General features: G+C 39.7%; 1 protein-coding gene across 1 annotated transcript; it reads left to right on the forward strand.

The window, feature by feature from the left end:
• The first annotated feature begins 590 nt into the window (after positions 1-590).
• exoc3 (exocyst complex component 3) lies at positions 591-16,401 on the forward strand. Its single transcript, XM_036556250.1, has 13 exons — positions 591-703; positions 2,781-2,933; positions 3,389-3,608; positions 4,366-5,047; positions 8,075-8,192; positions 9,226-9,351; positions 9,909-10,009; positions 10,633-10,743; positions 12,521-12,662; positions 12,753-12,875; positions 13,259-13,420; positions 14,217-14,338; positions 15,637-16,401. Exons 2-13 carry the CDS (start codon positions 2,790-2,792, stop codon positions 15,824-15,826), a joined length of 2,241 nt encoding a protein of 746 aa, XP_036412143.1. The 5' UTR covers positions 591-703; positions 2,781-2,789; the 3' UTR covers positions 15,827-16,401.
• The last annotated feature ends 436 nt before the right edge of the window (positions 16,402-16,837 follow it).

Raw genomic sequence — 16,837 nt, forward strand, 5'->3', positions numbered from 1 at the left:
AATTATATATTGAAGGAAGCGAGCATGTCTACACCAATCGGCCATAACATTAAAACCACCTCCTTGTAGCTACGCTCATTGTCCATTTTATCAGCTCCACTTACTATACAGAAACACCTTGTAGTTCTACAATCATAGACACTGCTGTGTCTGATCCACTCGCACCAGCGCAACACACACTAACATGCCACCACCACGTCAGTGTTACTGCAGTGCTGAGAATGATCCACCACCCAAATAATACCTGCTCTGTGGTGGTCCTGTGGGGGTCCTGAACATTGAAGAACAGGGTGAAATGGGGTAACAAAAGTACGCAGAGAAACAGATGGACCGCTTTCTGTAATTGTAGAACTACAGAATTATCCTATATGGTAAGTGGGTCAGATAAAGTGGACAAAGAGTGTAGATACAATGATGTGATTTTAATGTTACCGCTGACCGGTGTATATGAGTAAATAAATAAGTAGATACATAAATAAAGCGAAACAATATATTTTTTAAAAAAGTCTAAATGACCATACGCCGTATATTTGCGCAAAACCGGCGCAGCCGTGACCGCGCTGATGCGCGTACAGACGTTGTTGGGCGGTGCAGCAACCAGGAAGATTCAGAGCTGAAGCCGAGGGAAAAATATCGCGAACAATGAAATGAAATTAACACAGAAAACAGCGACGCCGAGTCTTTAGGACATAACCGTGCCTGGGTAAAGCACTTCTCACTCGCTTCTCATCTCGCCTCACCACAAATTCGTGAAATAAATGGGTGTCAGAGGAAGAGTGCCGCTTTTCTGTGCTAATGTTAGCCAGCTAGCTAACTGCCCGCTGCTACCGTTAGTGCTGGTCTTTGCTTAGCTGTGGTGCTCATTTCCGTAGCGGAGCCAAGTCCAGTTTGTTTTGGTTTGTGGGTGTAGCTCTTTGGAGGTCAAACCAGCTGTAAATCTCTTAATATCTTGAATCCAGAGACGGCAGTAAGGTGGTCATTCCTTTCCAGGAGCGAACTGGCTTAACACCTAACTAATTTAGCCACTACCGACCTTTCATACGAGGTTTAGCCTCCGTCAGTCTAGATGTGGGGTGGACATCGATAAAACTGCTACTGAAATATAGACTCAACATTTCCAGTGCTTGATGTTTTATGCTATAACTTACATCTGTTCTCTAAAATCGAGGGACATTCTAAAACGCTTAACCTGAAAAAGCTTAACACGGCTTAATGTACTAAAACAGTTAACCTAGGACCACCAAACCTCTCTCACTTACCACTTACTAGAGGTGGGCGATATGGCAAAACGTCATATCACGGTATGCATATATATATATAACTACAGAAGCATTTTACGATACACGACATGTTACGATATTTTTTTTCTGACATCTAATAAGTTACAACAGACAAAGTAAGCCCACAGCTTAAAAACACCATCAAAAACTGAATTCTGATATTTGTATTCAGTATTTTGCACACTGTGCTGCACTAAGTCCACTTAAACAGGACTGGTTGTGCTGTCCTTGTAATCAAACATGCAGTTGTGTTTTTTAAGTACTGGCGATATCCACGATATGTACAGAAAAGCAAGTTGTGGCATATTGTGATGCATTTTGTTACAGTAACAATAAATATAGTCATATTGCCGCTCTACTTACTACTGGCTCTAAGTTCTCTCTACTGAAAGAATGAACTTGTGATCCAAAAAGATGTAACCGTAACTAATAACAAACCCATTGTATATTTTTAATTCATAAAACTGTTGCTTGCTTTTTGTATCACATGTTCGTCCTTTCAGCAGTAGACAGAACTTACGACCAGTAGTCAGTGAGAGAGGTTTGGTGTTCCTAGGTTGTTATTTTAGTACATTAAACCATGTTAAATGTTTTAGAATGTCACTAAAATCGAGTCTCCGTAGTGGAGCCTCGTTCTCTTTAGCCACGGTCCCATTAGAGAGAGCTGCTTGGGTTCCATTTAGTGGGGGATTTAGGCCTGATCCCAGCACTATATGTCCAAAAGTATTCAGATACCCCTTCTAATTAGTGATTTCAGGTACTATAAGGGGCATGCATTGTTAATGGGTGTTCAGTTGTGCACATAGCTTGTATAATCTCCATAGAAAAGGGTTTACAATAGAGTGGGATGCTCTGGAGGAGCCGTACGGGAGCCTAAGGTCGTCATGGGCAATGCCAAGCGTCAGGTAGAGAGAAGGCCCAGCGTTGGGCTGTGGAACAGTGGAACTGTGTTCTCTGGAATGACAAGGTACCGTCCAGTACCTTTGGGATCAGTTAGTATCGGACCTCACTAATGCTCTTGTGGCTGAATACACCCAAATCCTTGAAGTAGTGTGAAACCTTCCCAGAAGCATATATACATATCTGAGTTACCTTCTACATTTTCCATGTATTATTGATTGTTTTATTTATTATCATTATAATCCAGGAGATTTATTCAGTGAGACAGTGAAAAAGTGACACCTCTCTGTTAATCAGTAGTAGTAATACCAGTGCAATAATGTTTTAATAATGGGTGGTTTAATCTATTATTGTACTGCTTTCAGCTGTATGTGGTTTTTTTTTAATTTGTGAACAATAGCTTCCATGATGTGAACTTGTCACATAAATATTTCCCCAGTGTTTCTGTATCAGTTTAAACAACTGTTTTTGATTTCAAATGGAACTACGAGGCTGATGGAGATGGAGTTGGAGATGGAGGCTTGTCTTTTAAGATTGTCAATCTTCGGACCTTTAACTCCAGTCCGTCACCCATCTTTGCTGGGTTGTCTTTATGTGCAGGTTGCTGTCATGGAGGAGACAAACAGAGAGGCCGTTGAAACGGCAGTGCAGAGGGTGGCTGGGATGCTGCAGCGGTCAGATCAGCTGGACAAAGTTGAGCAGTACAGACGAAGAGAGGCACGGAAGAAAGCATCTGTAGAGGCCAGACTTAAAGTAAGGATATTTGCGTTTCCAAATATATTGTTCACTCCCCTGTCCACACAGTCTGTGTATGGAAACTAAGCTGCAAAATCAGACCGTTCATACTTTTATTATTTCTGTGATGTCATGAAAAATCAAATCATTTGCATATGTCCTCCTATTCAGCCTACAGCAGTTTAGCCCTTCCAATTCACGCTGAAGTTATAACTGAAGTTGAGTGTTTCAGCCTGGACTGCAAAACAGCACAGCCAGTTGGAACAGAGCTTATTGACATATATCAGTCTTAAAGGCACAGTAACAAAAACTGGCTGTTTCTTTCTAAGGGATAACGACATGTTTGCATGTAAACATTAATTAGGACTGTTTTTGGTACAGGAAATCATACAAACAGCATAAGTGTATCTGAAGTGGAGTACGACTAAAATGGGATGCCATATGTTGAGATCGTTGTTCTGTTCTTCTCACAGGCCGCTATCCAGTCCCAGCTGGATGGAGTACGAACAGGCCTCACTCAGCTGCACAACGCCTTGTGTGATGTGAAGGACATCCAGAACTCACTGGCCGATGTCAGTAAGGACTGGAGGCAGAGCATCAACACCATCGAGAACCTGAAGGACGTGAAGGATGCTGTGGTCCAGCACAGCCAGCTGGCCTCTGCCGTGGAAAATCTCAAAAACATTTTCTCAGGTGAAACCTTGCACCAGTTGAGCACTTTGAAGAGCTCTGTATGTCTGTCTGCCTTACATGAAAGAAAGTTTCACTAGTTTTCAAAACTGTACATGATTAGCAGGGACCAAGTTCTCTATTGGTCTTCTAGAATGTCGGCCTGTCAGATTACTATATCGGGAGTAAAACAGGTCATGATTTATGCCGCGGTTGTGCCTAATACGCCTACATTATGTCAAGATTTTGAAAGTAAGCACGCACAGCTCTATAAATATGCCCACTGATAGGACCAGGGCAAGTACACTTAAAATTCTAAAAATAAGTGACTTTTTTGGTTAATTCTAGAATTAGAACTACGAAACTGTGTTAGGACTGAAGGACTGTTATCTGCTGTGCTAAAGCTGAGATTGTGCAAATTTCTGTGCCATGCTTCCAAATAGACTAGCTTGGTTTCTTCAGTGGTTTTTCCTCTCTTGACCAGTCAGTCTGAATACAGACTCGATCAGTGGTCATCAGCCCTGCTCCTTCCTGCAGGTTTCATCTCCATCCTAAATCTAACAGACCTTATTAAGCTAACCAAGGGCTTTCGAAGACAATAATTAAATAAGATGGGGTCAGTTAGGATTAAAGTAAAGGTCAGCAAGAAGGTAGATCTCTGAGAGCTGGATTAAAAGTAAAATGTTTTTTGCCTTCTCCTGACAAGTTGCCATTTTGGAGCTAGTTGTTGTTGCTTTCTTATTACTCAGTTTCTGCATTCTCACCCTCTCTTCCCTAACAGTGCCAGAGATTGTGCATGAAACCCACGATCTAATTGAACAGGGTGAGCTCCTGCAGGCCCACCGTAAGCTGATCGACTTGGAGTGCTCCCGTGATGACCTGATGTACGAACAGTACCGCATGGACAGCAAGAACACTCACGACATGAACCTAATCCGCGCCTATTTCGGCCAGGTGCAGGGCTTGTCTGACGAACTGGCCAAGCAGCTGTGGATGGTGCTGCAGCGGGCTCTGGTCACGGTACGCCGCGACCCCACCATGCTGGTGTCCGTGGTGCGCATCATCGAGCGTGAGGAGAAGATTGACCGGCGCATGCTGGACCGCAAAAAGCAGACAGGCTTCATCCCGCCGGGCCGACCCAAAGGATGGAAGAGCCGCATGAACCAGGTGCTGGAGGGCACGGTGAGTGCCCGCATCGAGAGCACTCAGTCTGAGACGCGGGACTCGGACAAGATGTGGCTGGTACGGCTACTGGAGATCACGCGCAAGTACGTGCTGGATGACCTGATCGTGGTGAAGAACCTAATGGTCCAGTGCTTCCCTCCACACTACAACACCTTCCAGCTGTTCTTTGACCTCTACCACCGGGCACTGTCAGCACGTGTTCAGGAGCTGGCTGCAGAGGACCTGGAGGCCAATGAGATTGTATCTCTGCTCACCTGGGTTCTCAACACATACAAAAGGTTAGTTGGACTCAGTCGAATTTTGGCACTTGAGATGTAGCATTAAGAAAGAAGCGTTTGCAACATTTAGGCAACAAAGATGATTAGTCAAAGATGACGATTATGTGTCGATAATACATTTAGGGCATAATTCACACTTAGCAGGTTTAGTTCAATTGAAATGAACCCTGGTGCGATTGCTGTGTTAGTGCAGTTTTTTAGAACAAGTGAGAACGTTGCCATTTGAACCTTGGTGTGCCCCCAAATAAGTGGACCGAGAGCACCTGAGGAGGTTGGACTCTGTCTGCTTCCAGACAAACTCTGGTGCAGTTTGTTTGAAATATGAATGCAAAACAAATCAGAGACATCTGAAGGGACCAAACATAGAATGAACCATTGTCTCCTCTCTATATACCTTCTTTGGTTTATGCAAATAATGAATTATCATCTCTTTTTGAGCTCTGAATTGATAATTATAGAGTGGATAGTTTCAGTTTTAAAATGAGGGTCAGGTGTGTTTAAAGCACTAGAAAATACATAGACACAAATGACTGAACGCATCCATTATATTACTTATACATTACACATGATCTTAATGTGCTAAGTTTTTGCTGTTCTACAAAAGCAGTAAGCCACTCAAGACTGTGTGTAACAGTGATTTCCCATCATTCCCATGGGAAAACCACAGTGTGACCAAATGTGTGACCTCTCACTTTTTCTTGCTATAGAATATCACAGAGGTCCATAAGTTACAGCGAAGTTACAGCATAGTACATGCAGAACACAGCTTTATTCAGAAAGTTTGTCGGACATTATTTCAGTTATTGTCACCAAATATAGATCATACATTTTTTTGGTTCAGTGTCAGTTATGTCAGTGTGAATTCTAAGTGAACTAAAATACAACATGTTATCTTCTGTGTAGGCTCAGACCAAGGGAACCGAACTACAAATGTAAACACAGCCTTACCTAAAAACCTAAGGACTCTGTAATCGTCTGTAATTGGGACTGCTAAATCGTATTTTTATTGTTATCACGATTTGAAATTCTAAGAAAACGCAATTAAGAACTGCAATAGTGACAGAATGGAGCAGGGTAATTTGACTGTTGGAACAAAGCTTTTAGAAGACAAGTGAGTGCTTCCCTGTGCTGGGTGTGAACCCTGGTCTTCTATGTGCAGAAGGTTTAAATTTCCGTAATACAGTTACAGTACAGTACAGTAGCAGTAATAGCTACTGTCACCACAAACCTGCATCACCATAAGTCACTTTTTAAAGAAATAATTTTTTTATACCTTAAATAAATAAACAGAGTTGCGAACATGTTAAAAATCAGGCTGACCAATCAGAGCTCATGGTTACTACTGTAATTTATTGTTCGTTTTAAATGCTCAGAGCTCTGAGCTGAAACTTCGTTGCCATTATAACTTCGTCGCCATTTTTACTCTCCATGCCAGTTTTTAGTCTTTGTCTCAGACTGACTAAAAAAGCACATTGGATTTGATGGAACCAACAGATGGCATAATGGTTTAATTAGTCGATTCATTGAAGTATCATCTATAGATGAATCAGCACTGTACTTTATTGCAGTGCGAATTGCCATGTCAATAAAAATGCTTTTTTTTTTTTCACAAGTAAGTGTCTGTGGCCCAAATCAAGCTGCTATGTTTTGTCTAGGAATGCGCTAATTATGAAATTTTATGATTGACTTTTTTTTCTTTTTCTTTTCAACCAAATTTGCATTTGGCTGATTTTTATTCCAATTTTTATTATCCTTTTTTTCCATCCGAAGCACAGACTGTGTGGGGTTTAATCAAACTTGCGACATGAATCAAATGAATTGCTACATCAAGAGTAATAGGCAGTTGGCTATGTAGCACACTGGCACATGGGTAATTATGCTTTGTCAAGTTGGTTTAGGTCTAGCAGCAGCGTATAAATACACTGCAAGTGTGCCTCACACTATTTACGTTATAAAATTGCAACACAGAGCAGCCAACATAAAAGTATTAAATTGGCTGGTGTGTTTTGTGTTGAGCAAAAACCTGCCCATTCTGATGTTGGCCGATTCCACATTCCTAGTTTGGTCTTACCTGAAGTGTACAACTCAGAACATTTAAAGATATAAAATGAATTTTTTTTTTTTTTTCGAAAACTAATGTCGACAGTTGTGTGTGAACTCCCAAGATTACGAGAATGCTAATAACGAGTATATTTCATAAAGAATTTGATTAAGATCCCCGGAGTTAACCACATAACTGAAGAATTGTAGTAAATATGAGGAAATCTGCCTGTTTGTGTGCCACATGGTGGTGCAGCAGACTTTTCAGACACACCAATAGCTTAGAGAACAGTTTATGCGTATATATTTTTGCATTATCTGTATTGCAGGTGCCAGTATTGTGATAACTGTTAACAAACTATATATTATGCAGCCCCTAGAGCAGGGGTGCACAGTCCCAGTCAGGGATTGGGATGGTGAATGCTCAAGACTCCTTGACCAGCATGTTCTACTGGTTAAAAGGGGAGAAGTTTTAGTGCTCTTAACTGTAATTATAGTACATGTTCATTATTGTGTAGCAGCTTTATTAGCTGTGAAATAGTTCCACAGAGGAAACATTTTCAGTGATCTGCTGCTGCTCAAACTGTTTGAACGAATCAGTGAAGACTGGCATAGGAAATTGAACGAGGCAGAAGTTTGGGTGCCACAATGTAACTGCTGTACCATTTAAGGTGGAACTTAGAAATCTTAATAAGAAGCTGGCAAGCATGAAGCTGTCAGCTTTGTGGAATACAAAGAGAAGAGCATTTTTAAGGGACTATTTTTCATTTTCATTACCAATGAAATGATTTGTTAAGTCTTAGATTTTGAAAGTTTATTGAAGGCCTATTGAAACTTCTTAAATTATTTAAACTTTTTCAGCCAAAAAAAACTAAAAATGTTGTTTTTGACCATTTTGGTGGCCAAAATTTCAGTGCATTCCTAATAATTACAGTATACCTGTGGTGCACTTTCACATATGTATGTGTGTGTACGTTTGTGTTTCAGCGTGGAGATGATGGGCCATCCAGACCTGTATCCTGAGTGTGACGTGAAGCAGTTAGAGCCTTTGCTGCCTCAAGAAATGGTGGACGTTCTACTTGGCAAATACATGCAGACATTCACTGTGAGTACACAGTCTGATATACACACATACTCTCACTGTCGACTCTCAGTCCAATACTCAATCAGATGTTTTTACAAAATTTCCTCTGTAAAGCAGCTACTACTGTGTTGTTGGAATTAAGCTACCGTTAAATGGCAAGTGTCTACTTCATAGATATCATCAGACTTGAATCGTATTTGCTCTGTAAAACATTGCAGTGGTTTGAGTTAATTTGGTGCAGTGTGTGCAGCTTGGTGAACAGACCTCCTAATCACTGTGTCATTTGTTCTAAGATCTCCCCCTGACTGTGATTGGTCCTAATCACATTTATCTGAGATCTCACCCTGTGTGTGATTGATCTTAATCACTACATCATTCATTCTAAGACATCCCCCTGACTGCGAATGGTCCCAGGGACGTGAAGTGGACTTCTAGTAATGCTGATTTACTTGCCGAGATTTTAAAGTAGATTTACAACAGCGTGTTTAGCAGTTGTTTGATTTTGTTTTGTTCTTTTGTTGTTTAAAGTATACTTCAAGCTTAAAGGCTAAACTATACCACTGGACCTGCAAATCAGCTAACATGCCTGACCATGGTGCACAGAAATTTACAAAGTGTCTGCTGACATACTCGCACATACTCATGCATAACTATTACACACCACTGCATACTTCTGGTGGCTATAGGTCTAGTACTTGTGTTGATATTAGTTATGTGTTGCTAAATCAGGAGGGCTATGACATGCCGAGGGTGGAAGATTTGGAATTAAATTTTTTTGTTGTTGTTTTGTAACTGTCTTTTAAATGACATTGGAAAGGTGTGGCAAAGTGACATAAGCCAATTTAGAGAGTACTCCATCCCACCAAACAGTTCTGTTGCATTGAGGGCTGTTAGACAGTCATGCCAAGTGTTCTGTACCAAACCTTGGAACAGGTACTCTCGGTGCACAGGACCATTTGATCCAACGATGAAAAAGTTGCTTTAGAATGTACCCTCTGTTTAATGTGAAAGTGTTTAGATGTAGCTCTGTGCAAAACATTCTCTGCTTTAATAGTCTAACATCACGGGCTGGCTGAGGAAAGCTCTGGAAACAGATAAGAAGGACTGGCAGAAGGATACGGAGCCAGAGGCAGATCAGGATGGTTACTACCAGACAACCCTGCCTGCCATTGTCTTCCAGGTATGTGGACACCTAACAGAACACGCAGTGACATCGAGTGTGGTCTGGTTCTTAACTAATCTTTTAAAACTATTTGCCTATTTGCTGGGCCCAGATCACATTCAAATTTCACATTTCTCATAGCCTGTCTCACACCATAAACAGATGTAGATTTTTCTAGATTTTTCTGCTTTTATCACTTTTGTTCATCTAGCACACTGGAGTTACTTGTGTTGTTTCAGTGAGGACAGCTGAGGTTTACGACGCCGGCCTACAAACAACACATTAGCCTATGTAAAGTTTATCCAGATTGAACACTTCTGGGTTGTTGTTCAAAAGCATTAATTGATAAATAAATTTGTTAAAAGGGATTATTAAAGGAACTTTGGATCGCTGAAAATTAGGCTGTTTCCTATTTTGTTTATCAGTGGTCCAGTGATGGCAGTCATTGTTAATTGTTGCTAGGCAAAGTGAGATTGTTGCTAAATTAATTTAGCAATTACTGTTATTGTGGAGATATTGTGTTAATCTCTCTTTCTCCCTCCCTCCGTCCCTCCCTTCTTCTTTTTTTTTCTCAGATGTTTGAGCAGAACCTGCAAGTGGCAGCTCAGATCAATGAGATTTTTAAAGAGCAGGTGCTGAAACTCTGTCTAAAACAGATGACCTCATTCCTAGTGAGGTAGGACAAGATCATATCACAGCAGAACTGCTGTTTCTCTACCTTTTCTGCACACACACACCCTCATTTGTACTTTTTGTGGATGCTTCATGTCAAATTGTCAAATTTTCAGTACTTGTCATTAAATTGTCAAATTGTCATAGATTGTCATTTTTTTTTATTGTTAGCATTGTTAAATTCTAAAATGTTGCCTAAAAGCTAATGGAGTAATCATGGCCCAGTTTATTAAGTTTTGTGGCTTTGCTAAGTGTATGTCATTTTCTGTGTGCCTCAAATAGATTTTAAAGATAATTCAAAATAAAAACTAAATAATTTTTTTTTGTTTGTTTTGGAAACATTTTTTGTGTCTGGTTAACATTTACAGTACTGCTTAAGGCCCCCTTTGGTGTTATTTTAAGTGAAGCATAACAGAATAAAATAGTTCCCCTCAAAACAAGCCATGCCAGATTTGTAAGTTATATATATCTACGTTGCATACCTGCACCCTGTAGCATGGGTTAACTGATTTTAGGAAAGTACTTGTATATAACTGAAACCATCATCTTATACCATGATGTATTTGGAAAATACGCTTATTGCAATATTGGATTTTATAAAGACCTGTGCCTCTTTGTGTGTTTCAGGTACAGGGATGAAGCAATTGCCTACAAGGAGGAGCACTTGAAAGACCGACAGCTTCCACAGTGCTACGTTCAGTACATGATCGCTATCATTAATAACTGTCAGACTTTCAAGTAAGTTTCATTAAATGCCTTTGCAATTGTTACTGCCTACTGATCAGTTGACTGTTTTGCAAATTAATTTGCAATTATGATTGACATGTCTCTCAGCCAATCACAGTCATTTATAAACGTTTTTTCCTCCATCAAATGAAGGGAAAACTTCAGCACAACTCCTCACACCTGCTGAGGCATGTATATGATGCCTAACATGCGCTGTCATCTGGAGTTTTCAGACACTTGTTTTTGTTATTTAATATAGTTCCATTCCATGTATCCACTTCAAATTTACACGTTGTCTTTTTACTTTGTATTATATAAATATTAACGCAAAAGTGTGCATTCATGAACATAAACAAAGATATGTTTATAGAACTAACTTGACAGTAATTAGACACCACAAATTAATAACGTTGGTATTTTGTTGCAAAGCGTTTGTTGGTTATTACAGCTTTGAGATGTCTACAGTGAGAAATACGAAACTAGCTTTTTACAGCACTGTGGTTCAGTTTTGGCCCATTCCTCTTGCCCAAGGATACAAGGGTCCCTGTGATGGACTTGCAATTTCAATAGCTTCCATAAATGTGGATGAATTTCATGTCAGGAGATCGCCAAGGCCATTCAAGCACTTTTAGAAACCAGTCTTAAGTTATTTTTCCTGTATATTTGAAGCTGTTTTCTTGTTGAAATATCCATCTTCTCCCCGGATTCAGTTTCTTGGCTGATAAGAAATTTTCCCACAATGTGTCCCAGTATATCACTTCTTTCATGTTTCCTTCGATGATGTGTAAAGCCCCATTTGGGCTGTGCAATATGACAATATTTATTGTTATTGTGATAAACTGTCACAGTATATTACAATGTGCTCTTCTGAGTATATCGTGGTTATCGTCAGTACCTTAAGAACCATGAACAACTGCTTGTTTGATTACAAAGGGAGCATAATTAGTCCTTTCTAATTGGACTTGCAATGCAGGATGTCAAACATTTTTAATAGTACTTTTTTAAATGTGGCACTACTGGCTCTTTTTTGTTACAACACTTTAGATGTCAGAAAAAAAATATTGTGATATGTGTCAGGAAAATTTCTTGATATATCGTAACATTGTATTTTCACCATATTGCCCACATCAGTGCCCTAGTACTGTTTGCAGAAAAGCAGCCCCATATCATGGTGCTCCCACCCCTGTACTTCACTGGTGTGTTCTTAGGATCATGCACGCAACACTTCTGTCTCCAAACATGAGGAGCTGAATTATTGCCAAAGAGTTCTATTTTTGTTTAGTGTGACCAGAGTACATTATTGCAAAGCAATTCTGATTTATCTGAATGCTTGTCAAATTTTAGACACGCATTTCATTCGAGTGTTGTTTAATAATGTTTTTGAGAACTTTAGGAAGCTCCTTCACCTTATAAACCGTCACCATGATTTCAACTGGTTGGGTTAAATCTTAGCAAGCAATGACACAAGGTGCGGTTTGCACAGAAATGTTTGCACTGAACATCTTATAAAGCCAGTTCATTTTTGAATGAAAAATGTTTCAGATGTACTCCTCTGTGTTCTTCTAAATTTTACTTACTGCTGAACGTTGTAATCTGTTAGCACATGCTTTACAGGTACAGATACAGGTACCAGGTAGCCTGTACTGAGCATTCAACAGACAGGGCAACAGTAACTAAGAGAGGCAGGACTATTCTAAATTTTGAAAAGGGTCAGTGGCTTGGGCAGAGTTGAGTTCATGCCTAATTGTTCTCATACACAGAGTGACATGCAAGAGATTCTTTCTTTTAGGGAGTCCATAAACAGTCTGAAACGGAAGTACTCACAGTCGACAGAGCCCACCCAAAACGACGCGCAAATAGAGAAGACCTTGAATGAGGTGGCTAAGGAGGGCTGCCAGTTCCTCTTAGATGAAGTCTTCCTAGATTTGGAGGTAGGGAACGTTTCAGAACATTTCTGCTGACCACCGTTTATTGTCAGTCTCAAAAGTTATACTCAAAGGATAATCTTGCTTGTTGAACAGCATCATTTGAACGAGCTGCTGACACGGAAGTGGCTGACAGGTTGTCATGCGGTGGACACCATCTGTGTGACGGTGGAGGATTACTTCAATGACTTTGCCAAGATCAAGAAGCCTTATAATCAGGTATGTAAGACATTTATGTTATTGTTTAGTAATAAAAGACAAGACAGGCAAAAGATTTGTAGGCTATTTTTAGTTTAGATGACGATTGTATGGTATGTGTTATTCAAATTATTTCAGTGTGTCTTATGCATTTTCAGTTTCTGAAACAATAAATGGTTTACAGTAATGCCAGATGATACAATAAAGTACTGACACCACCATGCTATAGACAGTCATAGTTAATGTTATTTTATTTTATTAGGATTTAGCAGATAGGGGCTAATTTAGACGTAGCTTTAGTTAGAGCTGCTCCAAAAACACAACAAGAGAGACTAATTTGCAAATCAGTGCTGTAAAGTATTGTAAAGCAAAGTAAAACTGTGTGTATGTGTGTGTGTGTGCAGGAGATGACGACTGAAGCTCATCGGCGTGTGGTGGTGGAGTACCTGAAGGCCATCATGCAGAAACGCATCACATTTAAAAATGCGGAGGAGAGGAAGGAGGGAGCGGACAGAATGATCAAAGAAGCCGAGCAGTTCAGCTTCCTCTTCAAGAAGCTCTCTGCTGTGAGTTAATTTTAATTTGTGTCTGACCCCTAGAAGATTTACATTGTACATTAACTCTTAGTCACGATTTCTTTTAAAGATGACCCAATACTGCTTTTTCTTTTATGACTCTGATTCTGATCTGGTGTTTCTTCTTTAAAAAGTACTAAGCCTTAAAATGTGCTATTTAATTGAATCACTTATTTAAGGTGAGCACCTAAAAGTGTCCCTCTGATATCCAGCAGCGTCTTCTGATATCAGCTCAGTACTGATACTTAGTAGGATCGGTGCCATCTGTAGTTTTCTTTACTACCTATAATTTGTGCTTTATTTTGTTATTTGGTTCATGTTAATTAGGCTGTTAGTACGTTACTGGGAGTGGTTATAAGTGCCTCTTTTTTAAGTTTGCAATGAAACCAGACGAAATGCACCAGAAAAGCAGAAATGCCACATTTACAAGGCTAGAAAACGTATGTGTACATGATAAACTATTCAAGGAGGAAAAACAATTGTTAAAAATGAATAAATAAAAATAAAAATGGTAGCATTAGGGGCTGCCTTTACGCCGTCTGTTACTATGCAGTTTGTGCAGTTAATATACACTGATCTGGTTGTTGTTTTTGTTGTTTACAGGCTCTTTTAATTGGTCTGAATCTTTTATATGATTCAGCTGTTCTGTGTTCTAGACGTACAAGCGTTACCCATCATATACTCAGAAAAGCGTAATGGAATTTGTCATGATAACAGTGAACAACTCATCATGTTGCCCACACCTCTCCTTTAGTGTAATAAGTAAAACTAAATTTGTAATTCTCAGGGAGAAGATACAGACTGGCTGTGTGGCTCCATAAGTGCCATTGCGGAGGTGTTCAAGCTGACCGATCCCACTCTTCTCTTTTTGGAAGTGTCCACACTGGTCTCCAAATACCCGGACATCAGGTCAGCCTGAATTTGTCATCTTGCGCAGGCCAGTTCACCCTCAGTTGACCCTCTGACAAACTTGTCTGTTAGTTCTCTTCTGTTTTCTTGCTCTTCCTGCAGGATCCAGTCTTCATTGGCTAGTCAGTGAGTCAATCACCAGTATTCCTGTTAGATCAGTATTGATGGTTTAATGTTTTGGTCTTGAAGCACTTCTTTGAGAAGCTAATATGAATGTTATGCAGCATTATGCTGTAGTCACTGTTCCAACATAGTAATTCTCCTGCACTTTACTCCTCCTACATTTGTTTACATAACAGTAGTTGTGTCATCATTCTTTTAGAAGTGACTTGTGACCAAGTTTTGACTGAGGGCCATATGTTGGCTGGATGATGTTGTTTTTTAAACAACTATACATAAAATTTATTTGTCCATCCTGTTTCTGGAAGCATTTACAAATAAAATGTACAAATAAAAGCATAAAATATGTGGAACATTTCTGGGCAGAGTTTTGTTCCACTGTACCTGTAGCTGCATTCTCTCAATATAAATAACCAGATGAGATTAACATGCAGTGTGCCCATGCTTTAGCTTTATAATATTTTATTTTGATTGTTTGTTCTTTTGTTTGTTTGTTTACTTACTTAGCACATTTCTCAGATCCAAGATAGCTTTGTTTAAAAAGTTTAAACAATAGAACAGACCACATATCAAATTACAAGCTACTGTAAAAAGTATGGCATATAGTAGTTACAGTTATAGATATTTATTAGGTGAATGGACAAATGGACACTACACTCGATATGCTGAATAGGACCACTGTATACGTATAGTGTTAAATATTTCAAACCTACATTTCTTAATCATTAAATAACGTGAATATGTTCATGCCCTCTAAAGAGAACAGAACTCTGCACATATTAATGTACAATTACTGTTTTATTTGTTGAATTTAACATATTGGAAGAAAAATAAAACAAAGTGTGGCCTGTGCAAAAGTTATGGCACGTTTAGTATTTCAGGTTGTATTTAAACTCAGCAAATAAATAGAATTTGTGCACTAAAATTTGCAGTAAAATGGCATATTTATCTTTGTATCTCTGTAGAGGTTTCTCTGTAGAGGTTGTGTTAAGTTATTTTCACATAGAAAATCAACATAACATGTTATTTAACAGAGATGTTCAAACTTTTGCTGAGTCTTTTGCAGTCTGAGTGCCTCTCTATTATACAGCACAGTTTACAGCCATAAGTGCATGTATATGTATGTGTATGGTCGAGTGACTAAAGCCAATCTCTCTGTCTTCCTGTGCCCACGGTAGAGAAGAGCACATCGTGGCCTTGCTGGCTGTTCGGGGCGATGCCACTCGTGATATGAGGCAGATGATCGTTGAGACGCTGAGCCAGAGTAAGCCTTCTGCCTTCAGCAACTCCACACCGGTCTTCAGAGACATCACCGTTCCAACCATCACAGCCATGACTGCCATGAGTGTACCTAAACTGCTGAAATAACCCACGCCAGGACTGATCTAGACCTCTGGGAATTTACCAGATTAACAGTAAGAGAGATGAGAGCTCATGGTCTTCAGGATGCACCGTGGTCTACTCTTGAAGGGACAGCTGCTTATGAGGGCGACAGGACAGGGTTTACAATTATAGGTTACTGTACTTGATGTACAGAAAACTCCTAGCGGTCTTTGTTTGTTGTATTTTAAACACTAAAATCATGCCTCGCCTTCCTTACTTCAACGTTCTCCCGCTTCTCCTAACATTGGGAATCATGTGATTGAATGATGGTTTCCTTGGCATTTCACTGCTTCTGTTTGATTCATTAAAAAAAGAATCAAATTGCAGCCACTTAGTGTAATGGTTGCAGAACCACTGCTTGTTTAGATGCTTCACTCAATGATTTATTCATTAATTCACCAATCACATCCACTGATGAGTATCACACTCATACTCAGCGTGAGCAGTTCCCAAATGAGAGGAAAACACTGCAATTCAAGTCAGAGCTTTGTCAACAGAATAAGAGCAATCATTTCAGGTCAATTCAGATGAATTAAAGGAAGATAATATTACAAGACTGATCCATCGTTGGTTCTACTTTTATATTAATGGTACAAACACATCACTCATGCAGAGGCTGCTAATACACAGCTGCAGCGCTGAATGTCTCTGCGGCACTGTCCGTAAAGCCGGGCTGGGTTATGTGACCCATCGGCTGAGCTCTGGCCACTCCCACCCCTCTACGGTGGCTTTAAAGCGATAGTTTGGTCAGGAAATTAACACAGTATTCCCCTTAGCCTAAATGTAAATGATCAGCCAAGACATGTTTAGTGTCTGATGTATGCTTCTTTAGTTTTGCTCTAGAGGCTAATGCAGCTAACAAATAATGGAATCTTATAGCTACCAATAAGTACCATGCCTAAATTGTCAGACCCTCGCCTCAAACTGAGTAGAGAAAAAGGATAGATTGTTTTTATACCAAAATACCAAAGAGTGCAGTTCTGGGATCAGAAGAGT

Source organism: Colossoma macropomum, unplaced genomic scaffold (assembly GCF_904425465.1).
Source record: "Colossoma macropomum unplaced genomic scaffold, Colossoma_macropomum, whole genome shotgun sequence".
Lineage (NCBI taxonomy): Eukaryota > Metazoa > Chordata > Actinopteri > Characiformes > Serrasalmidae > Colossoma > Colossoma macropomum.

Bases quoted from the DNA above. Each gene is read 5' to 3' on its own strand.
- exoc3 (XM_036556250.1), top strand. From the start codon at position 2,790: ATGGAGGAGACAAACAGAGAGGCCGTTGAAACGGCAGTGCAGAGGGTG. The intron at 5,048-8,074 runs GTTAGTTGGACT...TTTGTGTTTCAG, and splicing joins GTTCTCAACACATACAAAAG to CGTGGAGATGATGGGCCATC. The intron at 13,421-14,216 runs GTGAGTTAATTT...TGTAATTCTCAG, and splicing joins TCTTCAAGAAGCTCTCTGCT to GGAGAAGATACAGACTGGCT.